We start from the raw sequence: 15,474 nt of genomic DNA, 5'->3' as shown, positions 1-15,474 counted from the left end.
CTAAATCCCCAGCCCCTAGACTACAATAATCTTTAGATGATCTTTGTGAAGCCAGGTTTTTGGTGGCTGTGATAAGCAGAAAATATCATTGAAAATCAAAGTAAAACAGAAATATATGGTGGCAGTATTGTACCAACTGAAAAGCTGTTCAGTATTCAACAGACATACATCCCACTAATAACTGCTGTTATTTATGAGGGATATTAGTCATTTTCATTTTGTGGCATTATCTTCCTTGAACAGTTACTAACTGCTGAGAGTTAAATATTTATTGTTTGGTCATACAGAACTATTTAATAAACAGAACTATTAGATATTGCTTGTGCCTTACATGTGCTATGAAAACTTAATAAGATGCTAAGTTCACCAGGAAAAGGGAAAGGTTAGAAACCTCTGGCTTAATCTTGTGACTGGCAGAGTAAGCTTCCAGAGAAAGTATTTTTTCATTATTTTTACTTTTACATTATGCAGTTTCATAGAAACTGAACTGAAGCTTTATTACATTCTGTGAAGATCTCCAGAACACAGTCCTACTAGTATTATGACTCCTATTCCATAATGTGAAAAAAAAAAGGAATCCTTGCATTCAAACCTCAGGATAGCATGCATAAATAAATAAAGATACTGTGTATAAATATATAGTACCTGTGAGTTTGTCAACCTTGTAACCTAATATAAGTCAGTTGTTCTCCTTAAGGTCATTTAATAATTATTCTTCAAATGAGTCCAATGCTGTACTAAACTGCAGTGATACAAGTATCCAGTCCCATGCATCACTACTGAGACATAGGCTTTCTTTACAAGGAGCCTAGTATAGTATTCGACCACAGAGATGTGAACACAGCTCCCTGTGATATGAAAGCAATATACCAAGAGCAGTATGGGAGTACTAACACTTTATTCAGCCTGAAAGTTTCAAGAAAATTATTTAGTAGTCCTATCACAGATAATACTGACATAATATCCTGGAAATATGGTTATTCTGCAAGCCAAAAAAGTAATCTCCTAATCTATCATAGCAAGGAATATATAAACTTTGCTCAGAAATTATCATCCCAACCTAATGATATCAGAATCTCAGGGGGAGCGAGTGTTGGTGCCCATGCACCAGTATTTGTGGAAACTCCCCAAGAGATTATAGTACAGCCAGAATTGAGAACCACTGGCACACTGATTAAGTCACAGCATCAGTATAAACTTTCTCTTGGAATCCTACAACGGGACTCTAAAGGCAGTTCTAGGTCAGGGTTAGTGGACGTTTGGTGGCCAAGAAGATCCACAGTTGGAAACTATTTTCATTTGCAACCTCTATCTTCCTGCATGCTAATAAAATGAAAGATAAGATTTCCTGTTTGGTATCTCATGGCTCTTCTGTAACAAACCAAGAAAAATAAATGATAATTCTCAACACTGTGTGTTGACTAAAATGCTTAATTTAAAATTTTACTCTTTCAATACAGACAACTATTGATCTCTGAAATTATATACTTTTGGTACATGAAGACCAAGTCCTGGTCGTCATTTTCATCATTTATGTTTAAGAAAAACACAGATACACAACTGTAATCCTAGCATTCAGGATGCTGAGACAGGCAGATCAAGAGGCCAGCCTCAACTACATAGTAAGTTCAAGGCCAGCTGTACTACAGAGCAAGACTCTGTCTCAAAAACCCAATCACAAACGATAACCAGAAAAAAGAACAAAACTATATTAAAAAATGTTCGTCTTGTAAGATGAACTGGATCAAACAAGTAAGGCCACTAGGGAAGGCATTGATTGACAGGCTGAGAAGTTTGAACTCAATCTTACTGGAAAACCAGGTTACACTTTGGTTTAATATCAAAAATTAATTTAAATGATTCTTTTAGTAGATTCATATACATGATGTACTCAAATTCAGGGGGTTAGGCTTCTGAAGATACAGACAGAACATGTCAAGATCTTTCAAGAATAGTTCCCTGAATACAAGTATTTAGAAACTGTGAAAGTTTAAAAAAAAAAAACTGTACAGTAGAATATACAACTTAGTATCACTCAAACTAAATGCCAAATTAACATCTTAGTCAAATAATTATAAGAAGTATTGTTAGCTCTTAAATATTAGTATTTTACTATTGCAAAATGGTCTGCCTACAGATAACATTCTGTATATGTTGAAAAATTAAAAGGATTTTGCATGTTTTTACTATAAAAAATTATGTTTGAGGAAATACATTCAATTTGATTTAAGCATTACACAATATATACACATGTATCAAAACAGCAATCACACAGTACTCCATAAAATATACATATATATAACTTTCATGTTTTTTATGTATGTTAAAAACTAAATTTAAATTTTAAAATATAATTTAAATATTACTGTAAAATTTATAGTACGAAACAACATAACAAGAGATTAAACATCTATTTTATGATAGCTTTACAGAGAGGCACCAGTCAAACTTTTATCCTGGGAAAGTTACACAGCCTAAGTCTAATGAAGATAAGTAGAATTCATAGTTAAGATAAGAGCTGGGAGGGGGTTCAGTGGTAGCGCACTTGCCTAGCACAGGACCGGAGCAAAAATACAATCACTCAATAGTTTAGATGGGTTAATACTGTTAAGATAAGTTATCATAGCCAACATGAGTTAATGTTATTCTCCTTTGAATCAAATATTAACACCAACAAGGATGTTTTAGAGTCCTTTTTAAATATTTCATTTGGCATAAAAGATGGCTGCTGGAAGTTTCAAAAGTATGATTACTCACAGGTTTCTCATTATGGGGCAATAATCCTAAAAATAATAAGTAATATTTTGTAGCTAAGCAATGACTTTCAAATAATTGAGTAACCCTATTAAAGAAATATCAGAATTTAAACGAGATTAATGAATTTGGTAATGCATCCAAATAAAAAAAGCAGCTGAAAAACACCTCATATATGAGACTTTCCCAACCCATGTGTTTAATTGACTAATTTAAAAGAATCACACTTGCAGAATAAAAAAAGTATGCCATGCAGATTATTATTGTAACATGGTATTTTCAGTTTATTTAAATATAAAACACAATTTGGAACAGTTAAATCCATATTGATATAACCAAAACTACTTATTACCTATGTCTCTCACTCAAACCAGGTTACTATATGTACCAAAAAATATACATATTTCTTGTGTGCTGTTCTTTGCTTAAGATTTTTTATTATTCTATTACCCTTATCCCCAGGATAAAATTCTATTTTAGTAAGGTTAACACTTTAACCGACATTAATATTCTACATGCAAAAATGAAGGTCTTATGTTTTTCATTATTAAGACTAGAGAAAGTTTAATATTAAAATATTTAAGCACTTCTATTTGTAAGCCTGCCTTTCAAATACTATTTTGAATTTATATAAGAATGAGCAGGGGGGGCTGGGGATTTAGCTCAGCGGCATAGTCACCTGCCTTGCAAGCAGGTGGTCATGAGTTTGATCCCCAGTACCAAAAAAAAAAAAAAAAAAAAAAAAAAGTAAAAAAAAAAAAAAGAATGAGCAGGGGCTGGGGATTTAGCTCAGTGGCATAAACACTTGCCTTGCAAGCAGGTGGTTGTGAGTTGGATCCCTGGTACAGATAAAAAAAAAAAAGAATGAGCAGTGACTATAATGAATAAAGAACCACTTAAATGTTATGAAATAATGCAAACCTTACTAAATTATTTTTCTTGGGGTGCAAAAGATAATTCTTTTCTTTAAAACAGACTAGCAAAATAATTTTGAAATAATATGAAAAAAATCAGGTGTCATGAAATTCTGGAAGTTGTTGACAATTCTCGTAATGAAAATATAAGGGCTTAGGGGCTGGGGATTTAGCTCAGCGGCATAAGCACCTGCCTTGCAAGCAGGCAGTCGTGAGTTCGATCCCCGGTACCAATAAAAAGGAAAAAGACCAAAAAAAAAAAATATATATATATATATATATACATATATATATATATATAAAAGGGCTTGGGCTGGGGAAGTAGCTTAGGGTTTGGAGCACTTGCCTGCCATGTGAAAGGCCCTGGATTCGATTCTCAGCACCACAAAAAAGAAACAAACAAACAAATAATAATGATGATAATAAAAAGAAAGGAAAGAAGGATGGAAAAGAAAATATAAAGGTTTAACACAAGACTCCAACAGTATTGGATACTGTTCTAACTAGTCTACAAGAAATTCTGTTAATTGTAGTAAAAATGTCAAGCAAACCATTTTATGAGTTTATGAGATATGACAAAAACTGCAACAATGCTTGGAAAAAAGATTTTGGGGGGGGGGTTCCGGGAATCAAACTCATGACCTTGAGCTTGCAAAGCTGTTGCTGTGCCGCTAAGCTACATCCCCTACCAAAAAAGATACTCTTTTAGAAGTAGCAAAAGAACTCAAGGAAATAAAATCCTGTAATATAAACCTCCACCTCCCCAAACACCTGCTAAGAAAGTGTATGGGAATGGGGCTGGGGATTTAGCTCAGCGGCACAAGCACCTGCCTTGCAAACAGGCCGTCCTGAGTTCGATCCCCGGTACCGATAAAAGATTAAAAAAAAAAAAAGTGCATGGGAAAATAAAGTTTGATTAAAGAAAATAAAAGCATAATCCTCTAGAGGACATACAGTAAGACGGCTGTCTTCAAAACAAAACCCATTGTTGAATTTGAGAATTTCAAATAAAAACAGACCATAACCAGCTGGGTTACACCGGATGACTTACACAGCACCGCCACAGCCCCAGACTCGAACATGAGACATTCTTCCTTCTGCCTAGTTTCCACTATGAGGCTGAAAGGTGGGGGATCCAATTTGTGATAGATCCGAAACCCTTTGCTGAACGCCATTCTCCTTTCTTCAGAGGCAGCCCTGTGACCAAGCAAAGCAAAGCGAATGAAACTGGCTGAGCTTTCCTTCTGCTGCAAGGACTGCAACATGCACAAGTCCCTCCCTGCCAGGTTTTGACTGGCGTGGGTGGAATGGGGGGGGGGGGAGGAAGCTTAGGGGGCCAATGATTTATCCTACAAGTCACTAAATTTTACCAAAAATGCAAAGAGGAAAAGCTACCAATTGTGACGAGGTAAGCCAGGCTTTTAGCCATTGTTGGTGCAGGAACGGTTTGGTTACAAACCAAAACGAGTTTCTCGTTAATTTATGTTTATCAAAAGGAAAAATCTTGAGCGTATTTTGGTTCGGAGTTGTTTATCAGCTTCCTGCTTCAAGATTTGTCATTACGTGGAAAGGGAACCGATTGGGAAACTTCAAGGCAGTTCTCTGGAGGGGGTGGGTGGGAGGAAAGGTTAAGGAGGCAGGTTCAAAGCTCCTTAGGGGGCCGGAGGGACAGGATTATCCGACGCCTCTGGCTCTCCCGAGCCACACGCTGGGCAGGGCAGGGCAGGCAGCACAGGTCAACGCCCGCTGAGGGGTGACAAGCGGGGCTGCTACACTACGAACGGCCACCGGGAAAAGTCACCAGTCGGGGCGCAGACCCGACCGGGATTCCGGAGGTCCCGGGCAATCTGCTGCCCGGGAAAGCGATTCCTTCCGAGGGGAACAGGCGCCAGGCAGCCCGACGCCTCCATTATGCGACAGAAGCAATGCCCTGGTGCTCAGACCGACTCGGTTTCCTTCCCGCTGGGCGCCTGACAGCCGCTGTCACCACAGCCCCCAGCCCGACAGGGCGCCCCGCACAAGCCGGGTTTCCTCACGGACTCGCCCGCCCGCCCTCTCGCGCCCAGAATTCTCACGGCCGCCCCTCACCGCTCCCGCGGAGGCTGCGGCCGTGGAGACGGCTCCAGGAAGTGTCCGGCGGCCTGCCCGGCAGCCAGTGGGTCTGGCTGCTGCCGCTGCCCGCCCCCCGCCGACTGGCTCACCTCTTACTCCGACTCCTCCTCCTACAGCCGCCTCTGCCGCGGCCACAACCCCCGGAAGCGTCACTTCCGCTCCAACAGGCCCATCTCTTCCGCATTGCGCCGCGGCGGGGGCGGAGGGCCGCCCCTCGCGAGAAGGGGCGGGGCGTTCACGGAGCCCCGCCCACACCCTGACGCCCAACTGGCGGACGGAGAAGCCCTTGGACTGCCCAGCGAACACCTGCAGCGACCGTCGCTCCTCGCGTGTCCTCCGCCCCGAGGATGCGGGGAGGACCTTGCCTCCTCCGCTTCCTCGCTTGGGCTCTTCGTAGCACACCAGCCCGCCCCCTCGGACTCCGGGGAAGAACTCTGGGGCTGGTGGTTGGCACGTGCCCGAGCCCGGCGTCAGGACCACCCTCTGCCGCCTCCCCCGGCCAGATGAACGCAACCGGGTGTCGCCCGAAGAGCGACAGTAGTACCCCTTTCGGGCCAACCTAGAGGTGCAGGGAGAGCTGTCCATGGTGTCTGACAGCAGCGTGACTGACAGTTTTATTCTAAGCTCTTGGGTAGGTAATCAGAAACACATAAGGCCTGATTTGCGACCATTCTGTTCTCTGCCTTCCTGTGTGTTCTGGAACTCCGGAACACTTCAGAAAATGATGCTCAGCTTATGTAGGGGAGAGTGGGAAGTCACCAACCAGGTGCTCAAAGCTGAATTTTTTTTTTTTTTTTTTGTCTTTTTCTTTTTTATTGGTACTGGGGATTGAACTCACGACCGCCTGCTTGCAAGGCAGGTCCTTATGCCGCTGAGCTAAATCCCCAGCCCCTTCAAAGCTGAATTTAACAGAACATGGCTGTCACACAATAATGACCAATAGTTTTTACCAACTGGAATCCAGCAGCTGTGTCAAACTCTCTCATGCCATCCTCATCTTCCAACAAATCGTGCCTGATTACTGCCTGTGGTCCCACATACCTGTATTCCTATATCCATTTAACAGAACTTACAATGAAGTTGAAATCATCAAGGTGGAACTGAAAACTGAAAATCCCTGCACTGAGAAACTCCCTATTTGCCTGTGCTTTTTTCTTTACTTCTTCCTTTTTATTTTGCCAGCAAAAGCAAATTTAAATTTGGTGTGTGTGCTGTACAGAATTACTTCTCCTTCAGGCTGTCAAGTGACTTAACACTTCTCCACCCATTTTAGAGAAGCAGGATAATGCAGCCTCATTTCGGACTTAAAAAACATTAGAAAAGAATCTACATCCAAAGCAAGGACATATTTCAAGGCGTTTAGATTTAGGTCTGACAATTACAAATTTCTCTTTTAGCACTCTTAATAAAAATACACTGTGGTTGCTCACAACTGCCTCAAAATTAGCATTAAAATAACCAACTAGTCTGCAGTTACTCATTTTTTTCCTAGAAAAGCCTATTCCAGTTGAGAATTACATGTGACAGAGAAGTAGGATTTCTGAAAATGGATTTTTTTTGAAGTAAAATGCTTCTACAGCCCTGATATGTACCAGCAAAAAAAATTACAAAGGAATGGCCTCAGGACAGTTGTAATTGGATCGCACTGAATGGCAGCTCTTTTTATGACAAATGAAAGTGCCAAACCTGCTTACCCAAACCCCAGATTCTACATTTGTTTCTCTAAAACTAACCGCAAAATTCCTCCTTCCTTAGGATGGAAGTCACCAGGCCCTGTGCCTATTCTTGGTTCTGGTTCCTTTTGATTTGGACTGAGGTAAGGCACCAGACAAGACCATAGGGTTGGGACAGGTTTCTTCAAATTAAACCCAGAATCAAGACAGAGCTCTTCCTGATCCTGAAACAATTTTAGTCATGAATTACATTCACAGCTGTGGCTTCAAATACATAAAGGTAACTTTACTAATGGACTTTTATACATAATTTTTCTTGCCCTTGTTTCCTATTTATATTTCTTTTATTACAATGTTTGAAAACAGCTACAAATTGACACTAAACACCTTTAGGGTAGACTGACAAAATACAGTGTTAAGGAATATCTGTTAACTTCCTATTGAGATTCTAAGGGTATGTAGAATGTATACTACATACAGAATACCTAAGGGTATGCTCTTGACCCTTGAAACTTGAGAGGCCTGGGACAGGCTCAAAAATACCACTCCCCAAAATATCCAAATTCTAATCCCTCAAATCTGTGAACGGTAATTTAGGTAGAAATGGTCTTTGAAAACATGATTAGGATCTTGAAGATTATTCAAGAAAGCCTGCCCAAACTACACAGTAAGACCCCATTGGCGGGGAAAGGGGGAGGTGAGAGAAAGGAGGTAAGCAGGCACCAGACAAGCAGAGGGACATCAGATACACTCAGAGAAGGTAATGTGAAGATAGATGCAAGATGCAGAGACTTGAGCAGTGTAATCACAAAAGGAGTATCAGCAGCCACAAGTTGGAGGGGGTAAGGAAGGATTAGAGCCTAGAGCCTTTACTTGGTCCTGCTAACATTTGATTTATAACTTCAGACCATGAGTACATAAATGTGTTTTAAATCACCCACCTAATTTGTGGTAATTTGTTCTTACAAATGGGAATTTCCTTCAAATGAAATAAATGGTATTTTCTGGTTGAGATATGAAGACTACTTATGTTACATGAACAGTTCAAGCTAAATTCACCTTGCATAGAAATCCTTGTATAGTATTCAAACTTATTTTTGAAACCTAAGTAGCCTAAAGGATTTCACAAAATAACATCTCAAAGTTTACTGTAAGAGTTCTTAAAAACAGATAGAGGGCGAGTAAACATCTAACAGGTTTGAAAACACATAGTTTAAGACCCAAATACATAGGGATGTTTACTGAAGATAAGAATTAATCTTCTGACTGTAATTCTATTTAGAGAGCCATCAAGATTTAACAAAAAATTTATCCATAATGACTACGCAGGAATAAGCAGTGTTCTTGCAATAAAAATAAAACTGACTGAGCAGGTATTGTGTCTAACATTGGTCTATCTATACTTTGCACACGAACCTGTTAATAGTCTCACTATATTGTCATTTGAAATGCAAAATACAACAAAGAATTATTTAAAAATTAATTTAATGCTTGGCTAAAGCTTAATTACATATATAATTATCAAACAATAGTCCTTAATTTCCAAAAAATTCCTCTTTTGAAAATCACAGAATCAGAAAGCATAAACTTTAAAACAAGTTCTCTGAATATTTACACTGTGGTACAAACATTATAGAAGACCATGGATATTGTCTGGGTGTGGCTAATCAGCAAGGCGTATTCTTTATTGCATATACAACTCACATATGTGGGATTTTTAAATATAATTATAGATTACTAAAATTCAAATGCATGTATTTGTAAGCTGGGCAGGTAATAAAGTCATGAATGAGACAGGACAGTCAGCCTAAACCATGCATTTAGGTTGTGGGCTTATTATTTTCAAAATTAAACTTCTATGTTTCATCTGAGAGTATACTGCATATATTATTTAATTTTCATTAAACCCAAGGTTGCCTGTAATGCTGATTCAAGAAATTAAGTTCAACATTCATTCAATGACTAAGTCCATAACTCAGCTCTTAATTTTAAGGCAGCACAGCTACAGTGATAGCAACGCTAACCAAAAGGGGATAAACATTTATTTAGTCACTTGCCAGCCCTTTTGTTGCAACGGTATAGTAATTTCCCTAAGAAAATTTGTTACTGGATAATTTTCTGTTGTTAAAAGGCTTCCTCTGTAGAAAAACACCACAAATCTCCAGTGTGAAAGTCCATGGTGGTATAAATATATATATGCATAATTATACAATTTACACTGCACACAGCATTTAAAGGACAGTTAACTAAGAGTTAATCTGAATGATCATACAAAATACTTCTGTAAACAAAGTATGACAGGCAGTAAGGAAAACATTCTCATAGACTCCTAGAAATTATCTCAATTCCTTTCATTCTGAAGAAATTGCATTTAAGGACACAGAATTGAATACGGGTGGGGCTTTTCTGTATTAAAACAAGAATCAGTATTTTACAGTTTAAGAAACTTTACATATATACAAATATATACACTAGGAATGGTATTAAAGCAAATAGGCTTTCAGTCTCATGTATCTATTTTCCTTCGATCAAAGACTTAAATTCTTTCACATTGTGATCACTTGCAACAGACATAGCATGATCCAAAGCTCGAACACTTGCAAGAAGTTTCACTATCTGTTTAATGTTTTCCCTAAAAGGAAAAAAAGAAAACGTACCATCATTTCATTAATCGCCTTAAGGGAAATTTTTATCTTAAAGATCATAATTCTGCAGTCAATTTTCCCAAGCTTACATTTTAAAATATGGAAAATAAAGATATATAAGCTACAACAAATAAAAGCTTTTTATTATTTATCCACATAAAATAAAATCTGTGTATGTTTAAATGACCCAGAGAAAGAGGACCACCTCCAAAGAGAACCTGAAGATATGGGATTACAAGGATGCACCACCATGCTTGGCTAAGGGAAATCAGTATTAAAAACAAGATAACTTCAGTTCAATGATTTCCAGCAACATCAAGACAGAAAAGAAAGCAACCCAACTCCTCCAGAACTCTGCCCCCATTCTTTCCCAAATCAAGGGCACAGTTCTTTTAGAGCACACCTGGGATTCAGGAGGCTGCCTAATTTCTAGCCCTCTGAAATTCACTGAATCTCAGAGCCTAACTCACTTTCCTTATCACTCCAGCTAGACATCACTTTGTCTTATAAAGTAACACTACATTTTAGCAATATGAGAATTACTCAGACAGTCAGTAAAATGCAAACCAGCCAGGCACACCCCAGAGTTCCAACGTGGCAGACAGAGCCTTACAATCCCCCAAGCAGGTCTGGTGCTGCTGGCACAGGAAGTACACATTCAAAGAATGACTGTTCCTAGTATTTGGTCTAAACCACTCATGAGAAACAGCACATGGCATGATATTGTCTCATCTCTACAAACCTATAATACTAAGCATTAAGCATCTTTTAGAGAAGGACCATAATTTGTCAAAATTTGTAACCCTCATAGCAACACTTTTAAAAATTATGCATAAGTTGTTTCCCAAAATTAATGAGTGATGAGCTTCAGCTATGATATGAACAAAGAAAAATACAAAGTGGAGTATGAAGAACTCCTGGTATATAATTTTCAATATACACTGGATTTAAATGATCTTCTTTTCCAGGATTTACATACAAATAATGAGTCTTAAAGGACCATGCTTCATAATCATTTCTTTAAGAGCCTGCAACCTTCCTAATTCTTCACTGAATAGACACAGTGATCTTTGTGCTGGTTCTTATCAGAAATCTTTTCCAAATAACTTTCATAACTAACATTAAAAAGAAGAAAAACTGCAAAAATAAAAAATGTCTACTTTTGGTAGGTTTACAACACAGATTATTTAAAATAATTCAACTTAAAAGTATTCTAAGCCAGGCATGGTGGCACACATCTATAATGCCAGCCCTCAGGAGGCTGATGCACAAGGACTGTCCCAAGTTTGAGGCCAGTCTGGGCTTATAGTGAGTTTATGGCCAGCCTGAATACACAGTAAGACATGACAGCCAGGTGTGGTGGCACACATCTGCTAATCCCAGTGCTCTACAAGGTGAAGCCAGGGGATTGATGCAAATTTGAGACCACCCTGGGCTACAAAATGAGCTCATGACCAATCTAAACTGCATAAAGAGGCTCTGTCATAGAAAAAAAAAAAAAAAAAAAAAAAAAAAAAGGCTATCACGAAATACCATTTTAGTAATACTAAATCTGAAAATTAAATAAATTATAGACTACCGTATCAGTAAATAAGTCCAAAAAAATTACCTTGCATTTCTTTTTTCCACATCACAGCATCCAATACTATTCCTGTAAATTGTATCTGCTAAGTGTACAAGGTATCGGCAAAAGTTTTCTAACTGAGAAATAGTTCTTTCTCCTTTCAGGTTCATGAACCACTGTTTGGGGAAACAATTAATTACCTACATGGAAGAAATATGCAAAATAAAATAGTTAGAATAAATAAAAATATCTAAAAGGTGAGTTTAGATAATAAATATAACATATTTAATTAGAAGATGTGCTACTGAACTACAGTAATTAATTACTCTGAAGGGATTTGTTTTTAAACCTGACTTCTTACATTAATGTTATGGTTTATGTTTGGATGGCCCCCGCAAGCCTCATGTAGTCATGGAAGCAGCTGAATCTAGCATTTTGTGACTGGTTCATTGCATAGTGTTGGGATTGGAGGTGTGCATGCTGCACATGCCCAGGGGGGAGTAGCTGATATGCAATGTAAGAGAGAGAAGGAAGAGTGCTTTCCCCCTTTTGCTCTTTTCACTCTTGTTGCTTGTCACCACCATGAACAGTTGCCCCTGTGTCACGCCACTCTGCCTTGGAGCCAAGTGATTAAGGACCAAAACCTACAAAAATTGTAAGCTAAATAAACCTTTTCTTCCTTCATTTGGACATCAAGTATTTTGTCTCAGCAACAAGAAAAAAGTAACTAAGACACTTAACTATACCAGTATCTATATTTCCATGACAGCCAGTGGGTCAGGTACTCGCAGTAGGATAAATTAGGGCATAAAAGCAATAATCAATTGTTTTATTTTCCAGTCTTCCAGGACATCCTAACTGAACTAAATAAACTTGTTATATAAGGTTATAGGAGTCAACTCTGAGAAAATTTCTATTAAAGATGCAGAACTTGAATCTAATCATGAAAGAGTATCAGGCAAACGAAAATTGACAGACAAAATAACCAGCCTAACATCTTCAGAAGTGTCAAGATTATGAAGGCCAAGGAAAGACTGAAGAACTCTTTTAGATTAAGAAAGACTAAAGAGACATTACAATTAAATGCAGCCCATAATTTGGGTACTTTTTGCCCTTGAAGAATTTTACTGACACAAATGACAAAATGCACATCAGGAAGGGTTCCTAATATATATTGTTAGTTTCCTAATGCTAATGGTTGTAATAGTGAAAACCAATGTCTACTTTTGGAGGAAAAATGCACAAATGAATTGTAGAGGGCTGGGGATTTAGCTCAATGGCTTAAGTGCCTGCATAGTAAGTTTAAGTTTGATCCCTGGTACCAGAAACAAAACCAATTCAGGGTAGTGCATTGCTATCATATTTGTAAATTTTCATTCATTTGTTTCAAATATATATTTTATAAAATAAAAAATTGTGCAACTGATGGAAAACATGAATTACGTATCAAAAATGAGACAAAATGAAAGAAGTAAGCAGTTAATCAGTAACACTCAAAGTAGCATACATTCAATGATGAGATTATTATCCCAAAATGTAAACTTTTACTAACACCTACAAAAACACTAAGGATGGGGACAGACAGATATTATAGTCATGATTTATACAAAAAATGATATGAGACTTTGGAATAATCTGGATAGGTAAACTGTCAACCTTATACCAAGACTAATAACTAAAGCATATTTCATAAAAATCTCACATCCTTTGAAGAAAATTTATTTTATCTTACATACTTTGAAAATTATAATATATGCTACTCAACTTACATTTTGGGCTTTTTTGATGCTATCATCTCCATATTCTGAATTTTGAAAAGCCATCAGAATGTATCTATTTAATAAACCATCTATTGATAATTCCTGAAGAGTTTTATTTGAGAAAATACCATACCACTGGAGAAAATTTCCTAATAGCTAGGAAGGAAAAGAAAGCAATGTCAATCAATTTAGAACAAATTTGTTACCTAGTAAAAGACCATATAAAATACAGTAAACAATGACTTGCCAAAATATTAGTAGGAACTTTTAAAGTACCAAATATTTCTTAGAATGACACAAAATTTGACTGTCAAATTCCAACAAGGTAAAATTTATATAGCCACACGTAGCTTGTGGTTACCACACTGGCTGTACACATGCAGAACATTACCATCATCACAGACAGTGTTATTTAGCAATGCTCTGAGTGTCCTCTGCTTCAAATTATTAGACACTAATCCCACGGACCCCTAGAAAGATGGGAGATTGTTTTTCTCACTGTAAGACTGTCTAGCTATAAAACTCATAAATGTGGACTGAGTTATATCCCATGAAGTCTCAAATTTGTCTAGTTTAACATATATAAAATGAACACATATAAAATGAAAACAGAAGCCCTGTCCCATCTCACCATAAAAATTTCTAGTTTCTTGAATACTTCCCAACTGGTAATATTCAACCAACTTCTCAGGCCAAAAGCCTGGAAGTCATTTCCGGCCTCAGCCTCAAGTTATGTGATGCCATCTCCATGCAGTCTACCCCTTTTCTCTAGCTCCCACCATCACTCACCCCCCCAATCCAAGCCACTATCATCTTTTCCAGTACCCTGCAGTTACTCTTGCATGAGCATGAGCTGTGGAACAGCCTTTCACTGTAACAGAGTTCTATAAAAGAAACCTACAGAAATATCTGAGCAACTACTCAATTTTGCCTATTCTAGATACATAGGAACAGAATTACACAAACCTCAGGCCTTAGATATTAACTCTCTCACAAGTCCAGCTGAGAAGAGCTACTCAAAAGGCAAACTAGCTTGGGCTAAATTCCCATTTCCACTGTCACGCAGGGAAGGACCCTGGACAAATTGTTCTGTGCCTTACTGTCTTGTCCACAAAGTGAGAATAATTTCTACCTTATGGAGCTGCTTTGAGAATCCCAACAAAATTATCTATGTAAAGGGAGTGGCACAATGGTTGGCCCACAGTAAATAAGCAATAAACACTAGTCCTCATTTTCATTATCATTCTCCTTACCAGCTTCAACCCATTAGCACTGCAACAGCAATTTGTCCATATTTCTTCCCTGAAAAAATCCTTCCATGACCATATATGGTCAGTCAATTTTCAACCAAGGAACAAAAGCAACAGGGACAGGAAAATGTCTTTTCAACCAACACTGCAGGCACAAAGGAAACTTCTGTCCTGCTGGTACGAACAGCCACTCCAGAAAAGTTTTGTCTGGCTGTCTTTCACCCGAGAAAAGAAAACATGTAATACTCGGAAACTCAGAATTCACATAGAATTTGCCTGTGGAACTATGCAACTTGAATAAACTTTTGGAAAAAAAATAGTTTGTAAAATTCAGCTTTTCTGTATATAAATAGATCTAAGCAGTCACTCAAAAGTCAACATACTTTCCAAATATATGAAAGCAACATCTAAAGTCTTACACAGTCTAAGGGCACATACCTTAACTGACGACCAAAACTGTCGTTGAAAAAACAAATAAGGTCCAGAATTCTTATTTTCTAAGACACTAAGTAAAACAAAAGAAAGAAAATACCATGATTAAATATAATGTCTGAAAAAAAAATTCTAGAAGTAAGAAATTAGGTGACTGTCCAAACAATTATATTCTGGAAGACTACATATTTAAAATCTACTGCAATTTTGAGATACAAAAGAATATTAATGGCTTTAATCTCCGTTAGGGAACAATTTGCCCCATGAAGTTAGGCTCTGATATACTAGTTAAAATTCCACAGGTAACCTTTGTATTTCAAGCTTTCTTTAGTTCTGTAGAATTTGAGAAGTCTCTTCTAAAAGAGTCTGA

The 15,474-nt window shown here is 37.9% G+C and overlaps 2 protein-coding genes across 22 annotated transcripts in view; both read right to left on the bottom strand.

The window, feature by feature from the left end:
* The window catches only part of Synj1 (synaptojanin 1), an 86,507-nt gene extending 80,488 nt beyond the window's left edge, over positions 1-6,019 (bottom strand). For all 21 annotated transcript variants that reach the window (XM_013149744.3, XM_013149746.3, XM_013149747.3 and 18 more), the window contains exons 1-2: positions 5,870-6,019; positions 4,720-4,865 (exon numbers count right to left, since the gene is read on the bottom strand). In XM_013149744.3, the coding sequence (XP_013005198.1) occupies positions 4,720-4,865; positions 5,870-5,964 (241 nt within the window). In that variant the 5' untranslated portion in view covers positions 5,965-6,019. The remainder of the gene's footprint in view (positions 1-4,719; positions 4,866-5,869) is intronic.
* A 2,902-nt stretch (positions 6,020-8,921) lies between these two features.
* Positions 8,922-15,474, bottom strand: part of Paxbp1 (PAX3 and PAX7 binding protein 1) — a 30,833-nt gene continuing 24,280 nt past the window's right edge. The window contains exons 15-18 of the mRNA XM_003467194.5: positions 15,111-15,177; positions 13,432-13,578; positions 11,708-11,862; positions 8,922-10,085 (exon numbers count right to left, since the gene is read on the bottom strand). Of these exons, the coding sequence (XP_003467242.2) occupies positions 9,968-10,085; positions 11,708-11,862; positions 13,432-13,578; positions 15,111-15,177 (487 nt within the window). The 3' untranslated portion in view covers positions 8,922-9,967. The remainder of the gene's footprint in view (positions 10,086-11,707; positions 11,863-13,431; positions 13,579-15,110; positions 15,178-15,474) is intronic.

This window comes from Cavia porcellus, unplaced genomic scaffold, assembly GCF_034190915.1.
Source record: "Cavia porcellus strain 051 isolate PalLab524CR breed Dunkin Hartley unplaced genomic scaffold, mCavPor4.1 scaffold_7, whole genome shotgun sequence".
Classification (NCBI taxonomy): Eukaryota; Metazoa; Chordata; class Mammalia; order Rodentia; family Caviidae; genus Cavia; species Cavia porcellus.
The sequence above is the reverse complement of the archived record's forward strand: the minus strand, read 5'-3'. Positions and strand labels throughout refer to the sequence as shown.